At 39.3% G+C, this 22,075-nt stretch overlaps 1 protein-coding gene across 1 annotated transcript in view; it reads right to left on the reverse strand.

The window, feature by feature from the left end:
• The window catches only part of LOC126184692 (uncharacterized), a 331,999-nt gene that overhangs the window by 167,991 nt on the left and 141,933 nt on the right, over nt 1-22,075 (reverse strand). Inside the window, exons 10-11 of the mRNA XM_049927189.1 lie at nt 13,796-13,954; nt 2,643-2,726 (exon numbers count right to left, since the gene is read on the reverse strand). Coding sequence (XP_049783146.1) covers nt 2,643-2,726; nt 13,796-13,954 — 243 coding nt within the window. The remainder of the gene's footprint in view (nt 1-2,642; nt 2,727-13,795; nt 13,955-22,075) is intronic.

Genomic DNA, 22,075 nt, shown 5'->3' on the forward strand with positions numbered 1-22,075 from the left:
TTTCTCACCTGTTATTCCTGTCAGTCGTTTATTTCCATTATGATAGTCTGAATCTATGGATTTCACTAATAATTATTACAACGCTGATCATTCCCAAACCCAATCTACCACATAATCAGACAGCGATTGGCATTCATCCGTTCGGCTTTACTCCCTCAGCTCGTATAGCCCCGTGCCCTTTTGTGTGCGGAAAGTTTATTTATAGATGCGACGAGGATTCCCCTGACAGTGACCTCACGTACACTGTGCACGCATTCAAAAATCAACTTATGATTAATTCAGAAATCAACTTAAAATGTGTTCACAAATGTTCAGAAACCAACAGGGAAATGTTTCAAAATCAAGAATAATAGATAGGCAAACGTGCGCTAGATGCTGGTGCTTTGTGAAACAAGTTTTTTTCCTCAAGTACATGAATTTGGCGCCCCCTTTTCCCGGTACCATCTAGCTGCTTGCTGCGACTGCTTGCACAGCCAACAGCCACATTCCTGTAGCCAGAAGCGGGAGAATCTACTACTCAAACGTGACTCAACTGCGCATGCGCATGAGCCCGCGTGTAACTGCTAAAACAAATCGAATGTAAACAGTTGCGACTTCACGCTCATTGGAGGCAATTTGTTGTTATGAAGCACTGCATAGTCTTCCTAAAGCCTCTGACACATTTTCAATTGGCCAACGCATGCATGAGCACTGTGTGTCGTTGTTGTATATGGCGCATTTCCTTTGCAATTTAAGTTATTTTCATTTTTTCTCTCGTTTATGTTTTATTGTTGAAGTATTATTTTGCAGTAGTGGGATACAGTAATATCCTGTGTTAGAGTATCGGTTCTTACCAGTCATAATTACAAAAATGTTACTGAAAACTAAAACAATGAAAAATTCCCGGAATTCTAAAAATATCCCGGGTTTTTCCCGGTTTTCTCCCGGATGAAAAAAAATCCCAGGTTTTTCCCGGATCTCCCGGTTGTCCCGGGTCGAATACACCCTGATTATGCATGGGAAGGATGTTAGCTGTTAATCAATGGTGAGCTGGTAAATTTTCTTCAGCATCTTTCTGTGATTGATAATGGCATAGGTAGCTGTTAGTTCAACAGACACAACTTCAGTTATCTTACCCCATTCAATGAGCTGAGTGGGGTTCTTCATATGACTGCAGCACAATTTTCCAGATTGAAAACCAGCTTGTTGAGAAATAGATTTCTTTTAATTATACTGTAAATTCAGTTAAGAACAAGTGTCTGAAGGTCTTCACACAGTGGCACAACAATGATACTGGACAAAAGCTTTTAGGCTCCTTACAAGGTTTAAGCAATACAATCACTCATGCTCCTTCAGAGCCTGGGAATATACAGCATAGCTACACACTCATTCATGAACTTAAGCAGCCACTGCAGGGTGATCCATCCAAACTTCTTGAGCTGTTCTACTCTGAGATCATTCATGGCAAGAGCTTTATAAAATTTCAAAGTAAAGACGGCAGATTCCAGTTCATTCAAGGAGAAGGACTCTGAACTAAAATTCAAGCAAGTTAACTGCCCTGAGCTTACTGTTGTCTAGGTGATGGTCACATCCATTGCTGTCAGTTCAATAAGTAGGATACTTCATCCAATTTCCTGAAGGTGCATAATAAGTAAGTGTTAAGATGATGATGGGACAAGCTAGTTCAGATCACTGAGCTAAGAAGAACTGTTTGCAATAAAATAACTGACTTTATTAAAATAAATATCCCAAGTATTTGCTGTTTGAGCAAACTGTGAACATAAATTGGATACTACCTTGTCACTATCAGCAAAGTACAGTGCCAAGCCCCCTAAAAAACTGAAGTCCTTAGACTGACACTTGTACCCCCTATACAGAGTAGACAACACCAAAGTTTCTAAGTCTTGGGCAGTAATGTTCAAATTAAATCACTGTCTCCGACAATCCACAAATAAATGGAAGTCCCAACTATTCGCTAAACTGCAAACAAATGCAAGTCCCGACTATTCACCACACCACAAATAAATACAAGTCCCAACTGTGGCTATCACAAAAAAGGGAGGGGGGGGGGGGGGGGTTTCAAGAAATCACAAGGTAAAGTCAGTCTTGAAACTGTAACTCACTCTGCACTGCAGGAGAGGTCCATGGACCATTGTACTCTTCAAAATTATATGTACTGTTACCTGCAGCCCCAATTACAATATCTTCTTTACCAAGATCTTTTCCTACACAGCCTTACCATTTTTATACAATATTATATACTTAGGGAAAGAATATTTTTCCATTTTGTGAAATATGTGTCATATTCATTTAAAGAAAATTTATCACCAAATGAGAGAACTGTAAGGCCCACTGCTTTCCATCTTAGTCATTTTTTTTACAACTTTACCTGGCAGTCTCAATAATCTTAAAATTTATATACAGTATGTTATGGCTGCTGACATAACACAGATTGAACTACCACTAGTTCTCAAGAAATTAATGTCTATAATTTACTCTTGTGGCCCATGCACCACAAAATTTCTACATTTTTCAACATCCTTCTTTCCTAGTTACATGAGGTCTTTACTTAAATTTTTACAATGAGGACAATGAGGTCCCTCTTGGCTCTTTACATAAAAGTATGTTTGCAGATGAGTAGGAGTTATATATAGGTTACCTACCATTTCATCTTGACTAAGAGGTAAAAAATTCTTGACAGGCTCTTCCATAGGAGGAAGAAGCTCCATGAGGCTGCTGAAAACATCCTGTAAATTTGAAAACATATTTGCTTCAGTTGTTGGTAACACATACCATAAAATATTCACAAATTCAAACTGCTTGTAAGTATGATTTTATTGGCTGTCAAGACGTTTCATATCCATGGGTAAATCATTATGCTGTAGTTTTGCATTTCATTCATTTCTTAGAAGAAAAGTTAGATTCACTGCACTAGAATGATGACATTTACCCTTTTAATATGGTATTTCAGTATATGATTATTATTCCCAAATTAAACTACATTACTGAAATTAAATATCACCCAAGGAAAAATTTATTGAATCTGATGTTAATATTCCTAATGGTTCAAAATGCAGTACATTATCCTGAATGGAGGGCCATCCACAGACTAGTATATGTTTTCTAGGGTGCTCCAGGGCAGTTACTATTCATGTTATATGTAAATAACTAAGCAAGTAATATGATCAGCAATCTCTAAACATTTAAAGACAATGCAGTTATCTATGAGGAAGTGTTATAAGATACAAACTGTCAGATCTTTACAAAATATTGGAACAAAAGGGGACATCAAGCACATGCATAGTGCCCAGGTTAGAGGTATACAAAAACATTTGTTTTATATCAGTAACTATTAAGGTTTATAGCTGTATTTGTCCAACACTATACACAGGAGCTCAAACACTTAATGTGTGTTGGTACAGCTCAATGTGGGCACCATTTGTAGCTCGACAGATATCAAAATGGTAGTCCAATGCTCCCCACATGTTGATAAGTATAACAGGTGTTATGGCCTCTACTGTGGCTTAGATCTGTTGTCTTAAATCTACCAGATCTTGAACCTTTGTTCTGCAAACAATTTCCGTTAAATCCTCTTGCACTGAAATCCAGAAAATCTAGTGGAGTCATATCAGGAGAGGTGAGGTGAGGGAGCCAGACAATGGGAGCCCCCCCCCTTCCCATCCCACACTCAGGAAACATCTCATGGAGAAATGTGGTAACATCCCCATGATAGTGGAGTGGAGCACTATCTTGCTGGAAAATTATGTCGGGAGGCATCTGTGGAACAGCATAGTTTGCCAACACGTCAAGACCATGTTTACATAGTCCCAACCACAAATTAACTTTTAGTGTGTCCCTTTCATGCTCAGTCACTTCTCCTAGAGTCTCACTTCCCCATATTCGACCATTATGTCAGTTACCTTTGTCAAAGATGTGGAAGGTACATTCATAACTGACAGCACTGCACTGAGGTAGTCATTGCTGACATCTATACGATGCAACATTTCAACAAAAAAATCACATCACCTGTGATGATCCTCCAGCTTAATGTGATGTTAAGCTGGAGGTTGTAATCACGCAACTGGAGACGTTTGTGCACAATGTCATGTACCGTCGAATGGGGGACAGCTAGTTCCCAAATATGTTGTTTAATGGATTTACGTGAGCTTCTATCGAATGCTTCGCATACAAATTCCATGGTCTCCTCATTTCCAAGCATTTTACGATGTTTTTCAGCATCTGAAATGAAATGGCCCATTTCTCAAAGAGATCTGTCCCATTGATAAATGGATGTCTGGGAGGAACCATGTTCCATTCTCTTCTTGCACATTGCTGAACATGTGTTACTGATATAAACTTTGCTAACCATTGCACACATTGCACCTTTCCTTGTGGTGTCCATGTGTTGATTGTCCAGATTATGTCTTCCTGCTGCACAGGAAACATTTGGCTGCTGCACCATACAATTCAGTGCTGTTCATGAAATGGTGAGGATTGATTGTGTATTTACCCAACAACATAAAATGCTGAGTTCTTTTGTTATAAGCATTTGTGTGTGTATACCTCTCTGGCAGGCTGGCAGTAAAGGCTACATAGATCTCTGCATTGTCAACTGCTTCACAAGAACTTACTTAGACAATTTCAAAAACTGGCCTCAAAGATGGAATCTATGAATATTCTTCAGACACTTTCATATTGCTCTCCTAGAGACCTTGAAAATAAAATTGCGACTAATAATAGCATTCAGAGAGGTGTTATAATTCTACCTCCCACATGCCTTCCATGAATGGAATAATAAAAATTGCCCTCTGCTATTTACCTCATAAAATATCAGTGAATGAAAATATGCAAAACAGCTGAACCTCCCACTCATGGACCATGGAACTTGCCATCAGTGAGATGGCTTGCATGCCTGAATGATACAGACAGCCATACTGTAGGTGCAACCACAACAGAGTGGTATCTGTTGAGAGGACAGGCAAAAGGGTGGTTCCTGAATAGGGGCAGCAGCCTTTTCAGTAGTTGCAGTGGCAACAGTCTGGATGATTGACTAATTTGGCCTTGTAACATCAACCAAAACAACCTTGTGTGCCGGCTGAAAGTAAGGAGAAACTACACCCGTAATGTTTCCCGAGGACATGCAGCTCTACTCTATGGTTAAATGATGATGGTGTCCTCTTGGGTAAAATAGTCCCCCATTCGGATTTCTTGGCAGGGACTACTCAGGAGGACATCGTCATCAGGAGAAACAAAACTGGGATTCTACAGAACGGAATGTTAGGTCCCTTAATCGGGCAGGTTAGAAAATTTAAAAAGGAAAACGGATAGACTGAAGTTAGATATAGTGGGAATTAGTGAAGTTTGGTGGCAGGAGGAACATGACTTCTGGTCAGGTAAATACAGGATTATAAATACAAAGTCAAATAGAGGTAATGCAGGAGTGGGTTTAATAATGAATAAGAAAACAGGAATGTGGGTAAGCTATTATGAACAGCATAGTGAACACATTACCATAGCCAAGATACACTTGAAGCCCACGCATCCCACAGTAGTACAAGTTAACATGCCAACTAGCTCCACAGATGATGAAGAGACTGAAGAAATGTATGATGAGATAAAAGAAATTATACAGATAGTTAAAGGAGGTGAAAATTTAGTTGTGATGGAGCACTGGAATTCGACAGTAGGAAAAGGAACAGAAAGAAAAATTGGAGGTGAATATGGACTGGGGAAATGGAATGAAATAGGAAGACACTTGGTAGAACTTTGCAGAAAGCAAAGATTGACAGAAAGTGAAAAATTGCTAAGCAGGAATGGCTACTGAAAAAATGGAAGAGTTAGAAGCACATTTCACATAAGCAAAGATAGATACCGCAAAGGAAAATTAAAGAGATCTTTAGAGAAAGGAGAAGCAGCTGTATGAATATCAAGAACTCAAGATGGCAAACCAGTCCTAGTCAGAGAAGGGAAAGCTGAAAGGAGTATATAGAGGGTCTTTACAAGGAAGATTAACTTTAAATCAATATTATAGAAAGGGAAGTGGACGTAAATGAAGATGAGATGGGAGATATGACACTGCAAGAAGAATTTAACAAAGCTCTGAAAAATCTAAGTTAAAACAAGGCCCCAGGGGTAGATGATATTCCGTCAGAATTAATTATAGCCTTGGGAGAGCCAGCCTTGACGAAACTCTTCCACCTAGTCTGCAAGATGTATGACACAGGTGAAATATTCTCAGACTTCAAAAAGCATGTAGTAATCCCTATTACAAAGAAAGGAGTTGCTGACAGGTGTGAAAATTACTGAAGTATCAGTTTAATAAGTCATGGTTGGAAAGTACTAACATGAATTCTTTACAGATGATTGGTAAAACTGGTAGAAGCCAACCTCAGGGAAGATCAGTATGGATTCCAGGGAAATGTAGCAACACGTGAGGCAATACTGACCCTACAGTTTATCTTAGAAGATAGGTTAAGGAAAGGCAAACCTTCATTTATAGCATTTGTAGACTTAGAGAAAGCTTTTGACAATGTTGACTGGAAATTTGAAATACACTAGGTAGTAGGGGTAATGGCAGTTATAAGAGTTGAGGAGCACAAAAAGGAGGCAGTAGTTGAATAGAGTGTAACATAGGGTTGTAGCCTATCCCTGATATTATTCAATAAGTACATTGAACAAGCAGTAAAGCCAACCAAGGGAAAATCTGGGGCAGGAATTAAAGTTCAGGAGAAGAAATAAAGACTGTTGAGGTTTGCTGATGACATCGTAATTCTGTCAGAGACAGCAAAGAACTTGGAAGAGCAGCTGAACAGAATGGACAGTTTATTGAAAGGAGGATATAAGATGAACATCAACAAAAGCAAAACAACGATAATGGAATGTGGTCGAATTAAATCGATTAGGAAATCAGATTAGGAGATGAGACATTTGAAGTAGTAGATGAGTTTTACTATTTGGGCAGCAAAATAACTGCTGATGGCTGAAGCAGAGAGGATATAAAATGTAGACTGACAATGGTAAGAGAAACATTTCTGAAGAAGAGCAATTTATTAATAATGAATATAGATTCAAGTGCTAGGAAATCTTTCCTGGAGTGTAGCCACATTTGGAAGTGAAACAGTTTAGATAAAAAGACAACAGAAGCTTTCAAAAGGTGGCGTTACAGAAGAATGCTGAAGATCATATGGGTTGATCACATAACCAATGGGGAAGTACTGAACAGAACCAAACCAGTCTTCAGACTGTGGCACAACTCAACCAAAAGAAGGGATCAGATGAGGGGGTAAAAACTACAGAAGAAGACCAACAGATGAATACAGTAAGCAGATTCAGAAAGATGTAGGTTGCTGTAGTTACTCAGAGATGAAGCGATTTGCACAGGATCTAGCAACATGAAGAGCTGCATCAAACCAGTCTTCAAGCTGAAGGTCATAACAACAGCTGAACCTAAACATTTTAAAGTGTCTACTATATGGTTTTTCCTGTTTTAAGTTGTCATCAGTAAGCATACCTAATCGAACTTTCTACTTTGTTTATTACTTCTTGCTGATATAGTAGGTTAATAGGTGGTTGGATATTTTTTACAATACAAAACTGGATGAGCTTTCCTTTTTCAACATTTATAGTTAGCCCATTCATGCAAATCTAGTCAACAACTTTCACAAATACACCATTTACTATTTTCTCTGTTGCTGCTTCTTTTCTCAGCTTCACAACAATGCTTGTATAATCTACAAACATGACCAAGTCTGCTTCCAGATTCAAATAAAACAAGACACCATGAACATAAAACAAGAATGGTAGTGGACCAATGACCCAAGCCCATGGGACTCCCATTGCAATTTCTCCCCACACTAATGACGTGGTGTCCCTCTTTGTATTACTCAAACAGCCTAGGGTAACTGTCCTCATACTGTTTCTTAAATAAAAGCTATACCAGGCATGTGCTGAACTACATATTCAATAAAAACTTAACTTCTGTAATAGAATAATACAAATGGCACTATCCAATGCCTTTGATATGTTACAGAATATCACCGAGCAATGTGGCGCATTGGTTAGCACACAGGACTTGCATTCGGGAGGACGACAGTTCAAACACACGTCCAGATATCCTGATTGAGGTTTTCTGTGATTTCCCTAAACCATTTCAGGCAAATGCTGGGACAGTCCTTTGAAAGGGCACAGCAATTTTCTTCTCCATCTTTCTCTAATCTGAGCTTGTGCTCCATCTCTAATCACCTCGTTGTCAATGGGACGTTAAACACTAGTCTCCTCCTCCAGTTACAGAAGATCCCAACTGGTCATATTTTATCATTTAAAGGTTTTATTATGTGTTCAGTTAATGAGTAAATAGCTGCTTCTACAGAGTAATCCTTTAAAAATCCAACCTGTGACTGGCTAAGTATCCCATTACTGGACAGTGGCTGACAATCCTTGAGTACATTACCTGCTCAAAAATAGATGTAAGGAATGACACTGGAGAGCTGTCATTGACATCTGTGGACTCACTCTTTTACTGATGGTCAAATATGGTACATTTTGATCAGTCTGGGAAAACACTCTGAATTAATGAGGTATTACCCAAGTGACTAAGAACATTATATATTGTACAGAACAAATTTGTATTTGAAGTGTTAATGGGAAATTAATTTTTTATTTCACTAAATGTCATCTGCATTGCTTTTTCAGTGTATTGTTTTGCTGTCTCTACTGAACTAGTTCAGCTAATTATCTTGGATAGTTTTAAAAAGTAATTATTAATAGTATCTGCTATACATAAACTGTCTTTTACAATTCTCTCATCATGGTTAACATTTGACTTAGGTAAATGTATCCATTGCACAAAAGAAAGTAACTGAAATTAGGTGTGGGGTTTACACACTTACATCTTGCAGGCATCTATTTAAGTAGATGGCAATATTTATCACAGCCTCAGCAATTTATTACCAACAATCCATCTGAGTTCAAGAGTAAGAGAGATATTCACATCACTAGAAGGAAAAAATAATCTGCACTGCCCTTTAATGAATCTAACTTTGGCACATATATACAGCTACAAAACTCATTGACAATCACTTCAGTCTCCATATTAATTCCTGCACTATATAGAAATTCCTGAGTAATAATTATCAAGCATGTATACAGAAAAAAAAGTAAATGGTCAGCATGTAGCCACATTAATATTTTCATTAATGTGCATTCTATATTTATTCAGTTGACATGTTTCATATCATATCATTTATTGTGAATACTATCTATGGAACATGTAACTTACTAACTGTACTTTATAGTGGATAACAGAGCAGAGACGCAGATGTAAAAGTAGACTACATTTTTCGAATTATTCTCTTTTATACAGTGAATACATTTTGTACATCTGAAGAGTTAGCATAGGACTAAATAACAATACTGAAAATACATGAACTTATATTAATTGACTTCTTTGTTCTCAAAAATCTTATGTGTCGGGGGCTTCACAGCTTACATACATTGTATAAGACATATTGTTGGTAGATATTAAGCTGCATTAATGAGTATCTTTATTTATAAGACTGGTAACAGGCATGTCCATCTCAGGTGATATATAAGCATGGACATTTAAATTACTGATATCCTACTGTCAATTTTAAACTTTTTGGAAACTTTCACTCTCATGTAACGGCAAATTCATTGTGATATGCATGCAAGATCTACTATAAATGTCTTGTCAGAAGAGCTGGTTAACCAATCAAACATGTCAATTTCTATTATAAGTATAGTTGTGAAAGCAATAATAACATGTGACTCAGCCACACTTCCACGCTGCAGTACACTAAGATACAAAGCAAGGAAACATCTTTTGTTTGTTTGTTTGTTTGTTTGCATGCTTAAAGCAATCACTTTATCAGACCACCAATATGATTTTTCTAGTTGACATGCATGTGAATGTCTGTCCTCACTGCACTTTCAACTTTCTATTCTCTCTCTCTCTCTCTTTTGGTTATTATTATAGTAGATTCCTGTTGGTATAGAATGTTTATAAATTATGTTATAATTTTTACAGTACAAAAACTGGATACGAGCATCTATTGAAATCTGAAGGCTATATAATTATAATTTATGAAACATGTAATTAATTTTCAGAAATATATCATTTATAATTTTCTCCAGAAAAGCATCTGAAATATTTCCATTCCTTAATGTATTCTTTCATTTGTGGTCCACTAAAACTGTAAACTGAAATTCCAAAATAACATACTTGTGGTACAGCAGGTATGGAACTGTTCACGGGTTTAATGCTAATTGGGGGGGGGGGGGGGGGGGGGGAACCACAAAAAAAAAAAAAAAAAAAAATTTCACTCAAATTCATTAAAACTTTGCTTTTAAATTTTTGCACAGTAATGAACTTACAAAATTTTAAAATCATGATATCTCAAGAACTAATTAATGTTACACAAAATTAATTGAATCACAGTATCATGATTGAGAACTTTATGACCACAAAAATAAGAATCTAAAATTATTCAAGAATTGAAAAAGTTGGCAAGTGTACACATACAGTGCAAGCACGATTTTGCAGTTATGCAAAGAAATAAATTTGTGGTGGTTTATAGTATGTAGGGTTGTTTGGAACATGTTACGCTTCATATCTTCATCATGTTACGCAATAATTTTTGTAACACTCATATAAATATGAAAAAAAAAACAAAGTCAGCATTGTGTCTTAAAAAAGTTTAGTTAAGATACATTTACATAAGATAATTACATTTACAGTAAGAAGAGGAAAGGACTCACAGTTATGGAATTTTCCTTTTAAATTTTTTCCCGTGAAGTGACTGGTCATCCCTTTGCAAATTACTTGAACTATATTCTATAAATTTCTATATCCTGTTTCTTAAACAATTAGTATCTCATATAAAAATATAATATCATTAATAAATGTGATATACGTTTAACTATAAATTCCTTTCAATTCTATGGAAACATAGCATCTTTAACACTGTGTTACATCTGACAGTCAAATGCAAGGGTAAGTCATTTTAGCACTTTACACCTGTGTTAAAAAGTCACTGAAAGTAAAAAATCCTGAATTTCCAAAGTTAAGCTTTTGAGTTGCTACATTTCCCATGATTGCACAAGTGGGTAACAATCCTTGAAAGCATTATCATATCTCTCTCTCTCTCTCTCTCTCTCTCTCTCTCTCTCTCTCTACACCCCCCACCCCCCACCCCCCACACGCACACACACAGAGTGAGAATGAACAAAAATTCTCATGACTACACAACTGACCTCACCGTCACAATACACAACTGTTCTGTGTGTGTGCGTTTGTGTGAGAGGGAGAGAGCTCTAAAGTGAATGAAAGTTTGATAGCTGAACTGCAGTCATGAACAACTTACCTATGTTGCTACCCACCGCTCATTACCTTTCTATACAGTGTATGGTTGTCTTTTCTCATACTACATGTTATATTTCATCCAAAATGATCAATTATAAAATTAGAGGATAATCTATTATCAGTTATATTTTTAAAATGATATACACATAGAGATTACCTCATATTTGTTGATACCTGTGTCTGTAACATTAACTTAGTTTGGTTAAGCACAACATATATGATGAAGATCATCTCAGTGTATTATTAGAAACATCATCAGCTGTTTCCAACAACTTTTCATTTTTGAATGAATTGGTAGTTTTCCAATATTTAAAAAGAGAATGTGGGATGAACTTCATGATTTTCCTTACTTTAAAAAAGAATGTGGGAATACTCTTTATTTCAACAAATTTCCATGTATTGCTTCTTCAGTCTGCCACTTCACTCTTTTTAAATAATAGAGCCAATCTCTTCTCTCATATTTCAAAACTAACCATACATAATACTTAAAATAAATTCCCAATTGTGAATAAGGACTATCATTAGCTGTAGAATGGAATGACAACAATGAAAGTTTGTGCGGGACCATGACTCAAACCCGGATTTCTGCTTATCACGAGCGGTCACCTTACCATTTGGCTGTTCGTACATGACTCACGGCCAGACCCAAACTTCCACATGTCATCAACAATGTGTCAATGACCTGTACTCATACATCCATTGTGTATATTCCCATAAAGGTCAGACATTATACCTTAAAGTTGCTTGCCCAGTTTCAGCAGATAAATACGATATTGCAGTGCCTGTGTTATTCTGATTACGGTGCAAAGTTCCTTTGGACATGAGCACTGCGGCGAGCACAGCCAATACAAAACATATCAAATAAATTCACAATTGCTAATAAGGACTATCTATAGCTGTAGAATGGAATGACAATAATGAAAATTTGTGCCGGACAGGGCTCAAACCCGGATTACCCACTTATTGCAAGCAGTCACCTTACCATTTGGCTATCCATGCACGATTCACGACCAGATCCAAACTTCCATATGTCGTTAATTATGCATCTACAATCTGTACTTGTTAATCCATTATGTATATTCCCATACAGGTCAGATGAACTTGAAAGGCACTTGCCCGGTATCAGTAGATAAATTCAATATTGCAATCAAGTGGACATGCGACTTTCAAGTACAACGTGACCTGTATGAGAACATACATAATGAATGTATAAGTACAAGTCATAGACGCATATCGACAACATACAGAAGTTTGGGTCTGGCTCTGAGTGTGCACGGATAGCCACATGGTAAGGTGCCCACTAGTGATAAGCAGAAATCTGGGTTCAAGTACTGGTCCGGCACAAATTTTCATAGTCATCATTCCATTCTACAGCTGATGGTAGTCCTTATTCACAATTGTGAATTTATCTGAAATATTATATGTGGTTAGTTTTGAAATATGGGAGAAGAGATTGGTTCTATTATTTAAAAAGAGTGATGTGGTAGACTGAAGAAGTAACATATGAAAATTTATTGAAATAAAGAGTATTCCCACATTCTTATTTGAAGTAAGGAAAATCATGAAGTTTATCCCACATTCTCATTTTAAACATTGAAAAACCACCAATTTCCCCAAGAATGAAAAGTTGTTGCAAATAGATGATGATGTTTCCAATACGACATTGAAAAGATGTGGCCTTGTGATTTGTGATGATCATCATCACATATGTTGTGTTTAACCAAACCAAGTTAATGTTACACACACTGGTATTGACAAATACGAGGTAATCTCTATATGTATACCATTTTTAAAATATAACTGATAATTGATTATCCTCTAATTTTATAATTGATTATTCTGGATGAGTGGCAGCATTACTTTCAACAAGTTCCCTGAAATGACAGGTTGAAAACTTGTTGAAAAATTGCTTCAACACAATATTTCAACTCAGCTGATAACCTGGGAAGATTTCATTAGTAAAATTTGCCAATAAAACTGTGTTCTCATATATTGTAAGGTTTTAACTGAGAGTGTGTAAGTACTCATCAGTATGCACATCACATTACAAACAAGTTCCATCAAGTCCCAGAAATGACAGGTTCAGAAATCGTAGAAACATTACTTCACGATGATGCTACAACTCAGGTGAAAACTGGAGAAGATGTATCTGCATATCATGAGCTGACAATTAATTTATCATAGGACCTGCATGTATTTGTTAACACTTATTTTTTTGAAGAATAAACAGACTATAAATCTATGTTTCATACTAAATCACGAGTGACTAAAAGAATCTATGTTGGTTTTCTGGAGACACTAAATTGAAACATTTAAATTAAAATTCCTTCCCTAATGAGAGTCATTAATTTTGCTGACAGGAAACACAATCAAGAATCAAATTTTTTTGAGATAAATATATCTGATCTGACAATGCAGTTACATAAATTGACATACCTCATACTCTTTGTGCACATCTACATACAGATTCTGTCTTGTAAAAGTCAATTCTGTTCGTCTGTCTATAATTGGTACGTGATGCATCACTCTTTCTCTTGGCAAGGAACGCTTCATTCTTTTTCTTGGCCGAGTAACATCTACATCTTCAGGTCTATGCTGCAAACATTTAACAAGGTGGAACAATAATTATGTCAGATTTTAAAGACATCGTTTTTCATTAACAGCTTAATAAATAACATCCTAAACCTGAGAAAAAGTAGATACTGTGCTTGTAGTATAAAATCTTACATAATCTGATATGTAACAAACCAGAACATCTCCATTTGCTCTGGGTTCACTCCGAAAGTAAATAAATGCTAGCTCTTTTCCTTTTTGCAGTTCACTTTTAGACAACAATTACCTAATAAATATCAAAATTACTTTACCAGCTATGTACTCTAAATCCTTATTATTCAGACATTAATTTTAAATTTAGTTCTGTTGAAAAAATTTTATTTTACAGAAGACCTGGATGCTTAAAATTTTGTTGTATTCTGTGCTCTAAACATTTTGACTGCACTAATAAACTTTTGCTTGGATACTGATTTATACTGACTTAAAGTACCAAGTTTCCTGACTATAAAAATGTCTGATTTAGCCTAATAGGCAGCAATTAGAAAGTTATTAAATTTAAAGAGTTCATTTTTTACATAAAGACGGAATAATGAACACTGCTTAAATTCTACTCCTAAGACTTACACTTACTTAATTAATAATAAAAACTCATATGAATTTCTGAGAGATACTAGGAAATATGTGTCAATTATGTTACGAACTTAAATTATATTTGCTTAAACTGTATGAAATAAGCCAATTTAAATCATTTTTTCGTTTATTCTATAAAAACACTTCAGCGTAGACGACAAAACCATGAAACAAGGTAGAGATGATTGTAGTTAGGGAAAGTTCTGTTGACTACTTATTATTCCCTGCGTTGCTTCCAGACTCGAGTTTCATCACTACCATAAACAACCCAGACAATCATTCCATTTCTGGGTCACTGACTTGCAGGGCCTCAGCTGCAAATGTTATTTCATTTTTGCCAATCAAGACTGCAAGGCTTGACACCTTGATTCATGATTTCATGGATCAAGTGGCAACCAATCCAGAGGTCCGCACAGAAGCATTGAAACTGGATAAGCCATCATTGGAGGACATTTTGCGCATCACTCTTTTGTTTGAAATTGCACAGGCACCTAATGAACAACTCACAGCAAGGCCACAAGTTGTGTCAGTTAATGCACCACCACACATTCCATCCCTGCATCACAGACATCGGACAACTCCCAGGTTGCAATAATGTTGTGATTTGTCATTGTCTGACATCTCTATGGCATCAGGAGCCTCCAGCTGACCCTCAAAGATGGTCATGGGTGATGCTCCCTTCATGTCCACAGTGTTTGTGTTTTTATGCCCACTCCTGACCAGACTGTCCAAATCGCTGGGGGTCCTGCACAAGTTGTGGCAAAGAGGGGCATCTCCATTCAGTCTGCCAAAGCCGTGCAACCCATCCCACCCCATGAGTGCACTGGACAACGTACATGTGCTGCAGTCAGTAGTCCCTCCAGCCAACCCCTTCATGCAGAAATTATTTCTCACGTTTCACATTCTTTGTCATGATGCCCTTTTCCTGGTGGACACAAAGACCACCATTTCTTTGATAAAGCAGCCAATGTATGCACAACTACAGTTTACCGAGTTGTCCTTGCCCTTATGGCATTTAGTGGCTTAGGAGGATAGTTCTGTTCCTCTTCAGGGACAGTTTATGGATCACTGTGGCCTATAAATGTGTTACGAGGCTAATTACGTTATTTATCATTAACCTCCCATCCGCTACCAACAATTCTGGTTTCAAGACCTTTATGTTGATTGGGTTTTCCATTACATGGGCCACTCCACTCGCCATCATCAGAAAGCCCAATGGTGCTCTCTGACTGTGGAGATTTCAAGGCTACCATCAATGACCAATCACAGATGGAAACTTATCCTATCTCCTGGCCGGGAGACCTCTTCACAAAACTTCCTGGAGGTGAATACTACCCCAAGAATGACCTCAATGATGCTTACCTCCAGTCACCCTTAGACGAGAAATCCCAGAACGCTGTTGTCCATTAACACACCTTTTGGATTACATAAGTACAAGTGACTCCCATCTAGCATTGCCTCAACCACTACAATTTCCAAAGATTTCTGGAACAGCTGATGCTGCATATTCTGGCTTGCGTGAATTACTTGGATGATACCATTGTTACAAGACATTCCCACCAGGAGCATCTGCAATACCTCCACTGCCTTTTTATGACTCTCTTGGATGCAACCTGCATTGTTTTTTGGAGAAATGCAGCTTTTTTCAGCCAGAAGTAGAGTAGTTGGGCCACTGACTGAACAAAGAGGGAATCAGGCCCACTGATTGGAATGTTGCCACAATAGATTCCATACCCTGCCTGACAAATTTTCCTGAATTGCAAGTGTTTTTGGGCAAAATCAACTATTATTCCAATTTCTCATCCCATGTGGTTCACACTGTGCAACCCTCAATGAGTGACGTAATAAGGGTGTGCCTTACAAATAGGTCACTGCTTGTGACTGGGCTTTTATTCAAAAGAAAACCATTCCCAAAGCCACTTCTTACCTCACATCATTCTCTTCCAGTCACCTATCGGTTTTGGCAGCCAACGCATCTGCCGATGCCATCAGGGCAGTCTTAGCACAGAGGAATGCAGCAGGCTCCGAACAGCAAATGGCATATGCGTCCAAGACAATAACCCCAAACAGGAAAACTATTCCCAGATCGAGAAAGAGGCACTGGTGACCTGTTTGCCATCAAAAAATTTCATGTCTATCTTTTTAGGGTGCAGTTAACTCTAATTACAGATCGGAAGCCAGTGGAGGCATTATTTGGATCCTGTTCCAGCCTCCCGGGGGAGACAGCTCAATGCCTCCAGTGCCGGGCATTGTTCCTGAATGCATACAATTACACCATCCTGTATAAGCCCACGGCACAGCATTCCAATGCTGACACATTGTCACATCTACCCACTGGTACAGACCCTGATTTCAGCCGACAGAAGTTCCTCTACTTCACATCAATAACACGCGGGAACATATATTGGACGATTTCCCCATTACCACCACTTGTGCTGTCGTTGCCATATGCTGGGACCCCACCTTGCGGCAGATCCTTCACTATATCACCCATAGTTGGCCATATTACCTGACCCACTGGTTGGTGACTGAGCTCAGTTCCTGAGAACATGTTTCTCACAGGTTCTCATTTGTAGATGATGTCTTTCTTTTGAATGAGACTGACATGTACCAGGTCGTCATCCTGGTAGAACTGCAACAATGGGTATTGAGCTTGCTGCGCTGGGGACATTGGAGGATGTCCCACTTGATGGATTTACCTCACCAACATTTGTACTGAGTGGGAATCAATGGTAACATTTCAAGGAAATCCCGTGGCTGTATGGCATGCACCTGGCACCAGACAGCATCTCCATAATCTTTTGGCCCCTGGCCTACCCCCACCTCCCATGGGGTCACATCCATCTTGATTTTACTGGCCCATTTTTGGGATCAATGAGCTTGCTCGCCGTGGATGCTTACTCAAAGTACCCACATGTACAAATGATGTCCACTGAGACCAGCCCCACCCTTACAGCCTCATAGCCTTGGCCCTGGTTTCAGCGATCGAAGCATTGCCTTGCACATTGGTCTCTGACAATGGGACACAATTCATGGCATCCACCTCAAAGGTTTTCGTAAGGCTACTGGCATAAAATATTTCTGCAATGCTCCATTGGATTCTTCGTTAAATAATGAAGTGGAAAATCTCAATCAGATTTTTAAAAAACAAATGAAAAAAGCTTTTGAATCCTCTGCCACTATGTCAATTTTCACCACACTTCTGAGCACTTATCAAACCACACTAACTGACAATTGCAGTTCTGTCAAGCTACTCCACGGGCAGCAAATGTGGATCCTCCTTTATCTTCTGATGCCGCCCTTGTAAGAGCCTCACTCCTGTCCCTCCCAGTGTTATGCATCCAGCACAGCTGTGTGGGCCTGTTCCTACAAGAGTACCGAGCCTTGAACACCAGTGATGGTAATGGAGATCTATGGGCAGCAAGTTATTTCAGTCCAAATACACAAGTAGTTCGAGTTTGTTAACGTGTTCTCTTTTACAGGCAGCCCTTCCGCCTTGCAGTTTCACCTATTTCTCTGCTTGGTTCTAACACTTTCACTGATACCCAGCTACTCATGGATATAGCAAAACTGCCTACCACCCACAAACGAAAGCCCTCACAGAAGGCTTTAATAAGATATTTGCAGGTATGCTCTCGATGAACGTTGGTGTCGACAGACAGATGGAGATACAATACTGACTGTCATGACCATTGCATGTAACACTGTGCACCTAGACACCACAGACTACATGTTGCTCTTTCTGCTCCATGGTTACAAGAGGGAAATGACAATGGATATACCGTTCCCATTTCAACTGGATGTTACGCAGGATGAGTACATGAAACACCTCATCACTAAGATGAAAGAAGAAAGACAGCTGGCTCAAATACAGACTCTCGATGCCCAGGAAAAAGTCCAAAAATACTGTAACACCGAGCACCAGCCAGGAAATACAGCCTCGAGTTTTTGTACTGAAGCACTTCTCTGGCCATATGATGTCATTAATCACTCGCCAGACGTCACATATGAAGTCAAGGATTATGACCCCTCATCAAGAAAATAAAAGTGAGGAGATGTCGCTCAAGTCCATGTATGAAACCCTTCTAAAGTCCTTAGAAGCAAATTAACAATGGGGAATTCTCATTTAAGGAAACTTATGACCCACTCGACAATCACAAAACTTTGAGAGAAGGACCTAACTGCGAAACTCATCATAGTGAAGAGAATGTGATGACTTGAACAGAGGATTCACTAGTGCAGCCACACAGTTTCTCTCAAAAGGCCATCAATTTCCACTATCACATTTTCGATGGCAATTTTATAGTTTTTTTCTGATTATACTGCTACTTATCATTTATTCCTATATATCACTCTTCCTTCAACACTATCTTCGAATGATTTGTACTGCCTTTATAACTGTTGAAAGTAAGAGTAAATAATACACAAACTTTACAACAACAAAGAACAAAGAGATGCACTCAATAAGTGGCCATTGACAAGATCCAGACACAGGGTGATGTAGTTGACTCCAATGAGAACTTCTGAAACAGCACGTCACCATTTCTCCAACAGAGGGAGCAATGACACAAACTGTCCTGCTTACCTTGTCCTTATCGTCACTGGCTGGCATGCTGCAGGTCACCAGTTCAAACTCAACCACCACCACTTATTTGTTATGTAATATTTATCATTTCTGGAAGACTCTAGAAAGTTCTAATGTTTGTTATTCTGGAATATTCAATAGCAGCACTCTCCATTCGGTGGTTCAGTTCTGTGCTGGCTATACAATGGTGTTTGTTATAAATGTGCTTCCAGTGCTAAGTGTTGTATTTCATTGACGCCTCTGCTTTCAGGTATGTAGTTGACATTACAATGTGATACTATGTCTCAGTACCTCACTACAAAAAACAGACAATTCAGAGTGCAAGACTCTTAAGTCTTCCCTAATTTTACATGCACTGCGCTGACACAAATGCAAGACTGAATGTTTTATAATCAAAATATTGCCTGTCCTTCACAGTAGTAGCATTTTTGGCAATGGGATGTTTAAAAATTCCATCTTACCCAATGACGTTGACTTTCTGAAACCAGCATCATACTACTTTTTTTGCTTACAGTTCCTCTCAAAAGGCCATCAATTTCCACTATCACATTTTTTATGGCAATTTTATAGTTTTCTTTCTGATTATCTTGCTACTTATCATTGACTCCTGTATGTCACTCTTCCTTCAACACTATCTTTGAGTGATTTGTACTGCCATTATAACTGTTGAAAGTAAGAGTAAATAATACACAGACTTTACAACGACAAAGAACAAAGAGATGTACTCAATAAGTGAGCATAATGACTATGTCAGACATTCAATGCACTGCAACAAACAACAACTGAAATGAGTAGCCAGTTTAAATAACATGTATTAACCATTTAAAAATGAAATTTTGTTACTACTGATGTATGCTGTTTATTACCAGTTGTATGTTGCCTATCTAACAGTTTCCAGGGGCAACAAGAATTTGATTTTCAATACTCTGTGTAATAAGTGGCTGAATTTAAAAATTAAAAATGCATGTCATATTTTACTCATTAAGAGGTATAATCTTATGCCAAAAGCTTAACACAGTAAGGCAAGTATTACAATTAGAAACCGAATTTCTTCTGAGGCAGACCGAGCGAGGTGGTGCAGTGGTTAGCACACTGGACTCGCATTCAGGAGGACGACGGTTCAAGCCCGCGTCCGGCCATCCTGATTTATGTTTTCCATGATTTCCCTAGATCGCTCCAGACAAATGCTGGGATGGTTCCTTTGAAAGGGCACGGCTGACTTCCTTCCCAGTCCTTCCCTAATCCAATGAGACCAATGACCTAGCTGTTTGGTCTCTTCCCCCAAACAACCCAATCTTCTGATGCAGCATAACTGATGACATGCAAATGTACAGACTTTATCCGTCCAGTATTTGAGCATAAGAGCATTTAGTGACTTCCACCAAACTTCAAGTATAATTTCAAACCCTATCTAAACATTTCTCACTTACATGCTGAACGTCACATACACTCCTGGAAATTGAAATAAGAACACCATGAATTCATCGTCCCAGGAAGGGGAAACTTTATTGACACATTCCTGGGGTCAGATACATCACATGATCACACTGACAGAACCACAGGCACATAGACACAGGCAACAGAGCATGCACAATGTCGGCACTAGTACAGTGTATATCCACCTTTCGCAGCAATGCAGGCTGCTATTCTCCCATGGAGACGATCGTAGAGATGCTGGATGTAGTCCTGTGGAACGGCTTGCCATGCCATTTCCACCTGGCGCCTCAGTTGGACCAGCGTTCGTGCTGGACGTGCAGACCACGTGAGACGACGCTTCATCCAGTCCCAAACATGCTCAATGGGGGACAGATCCGGAGATCTTGCTGGCCAGGGTAGTTGACTTACACCTTCTAGAGCACGTTGGGTGGCACGGGATACATGCGGACGTGCATTGTCCTGTTGGAACAGCAAGTTCCCTTGCCGGTCTAGGAATGGTAGAACGATGGGTTCGATGACGGTTTGGATGTACCGTGCACTATTCAGTGTCCCCTCGACGATCACCAGTGGTGTACGGCCAGTGTAGGAGATCGCTCCCCACACCATGATGCCGGGTGTTGGCCCTGTGTGCCTTGGTCGTATGCAGTCCTGATTGTGGCGCTCACCTGCACGGCGCCAAACACGCATACGACCATCATTGGCACCAAGGCAGAATCGACTCTCATCGCTGAAGACGACACATCTCCATTCGTCCCTCCATTCACGCCTGTCGCGACACCACTGGAGGCGGGCTGCACGATGTTGGGGCGTGAGCGGAAGACGGCCTAACGGTGTGCGGGACCGTAGCCCAGCTTCATGGAGACGGTTGCGAATGGTCCTCGCCGATACCCCAGGAGCAACAGTGTCCCTAATTTGCTGGGAAGTGGCGGTGCGGTCCCCTACGGCACTGCGTAGGATCCTACAGTCTTGGCGTGCATCCGTGCGTCGCTGCGGTCCGGTCCCAGGTCGACGGGCATGTGCACCTTTCGCCGACCACTGGCGACAACATCGATGTACTGTGGAGACCTCACGCCCCACGTGTTGAGCAATTCGGCGGTACGTCCACCCGGCCTCCCGCATGCCCACTATACGCCCTCGCTCAAAGTCCGTCAACTGCACATACGGTTCACGTCCACGCTGTCGCGGCATGCTACCAGTGTTAAAGACTGCGATGGAGCTCCGTATGCCACGGCAAACTGGCTGACACTGACGGCGGCGGTGCACAAATGCTGCGCAGCTAGCGCCATTCGACGGCCAACACCGCGGTTCCTGGTGTGTCCGCTGTGCCGTGCGTGTGATCATTGCTTGTACAGCCCTCTCGCAGTGTCCAGAGCAAGTATGGTGGGTCTGACACACCGGTGTCAATGTGTTCTTTTTTCCATTTCCAGGAGTGTATTTAGCACATTAAATAATTTGTAAAGTAATCACATGTTTGAAGCTGTTTTATACAGGGGAGTTCAATTCTTTAAAGA

This window comes from Schistocerca cancellata, chromosome 4 (genome assembly GCF_023864275.1).
Source record: "Schistocerca cancellata isolate TAMUIC-IGC-003103 chromosome 4, iqSchCanc2.1, whole genome shotgun sequence".
NCBI classification, from domain to species: domain Eukaryota; kingdom Metazoa; phylum Arthropoda; class Insecta; order Orthoptera; family Acrididae; genus Schistocerca; species Schistocerca cancellata.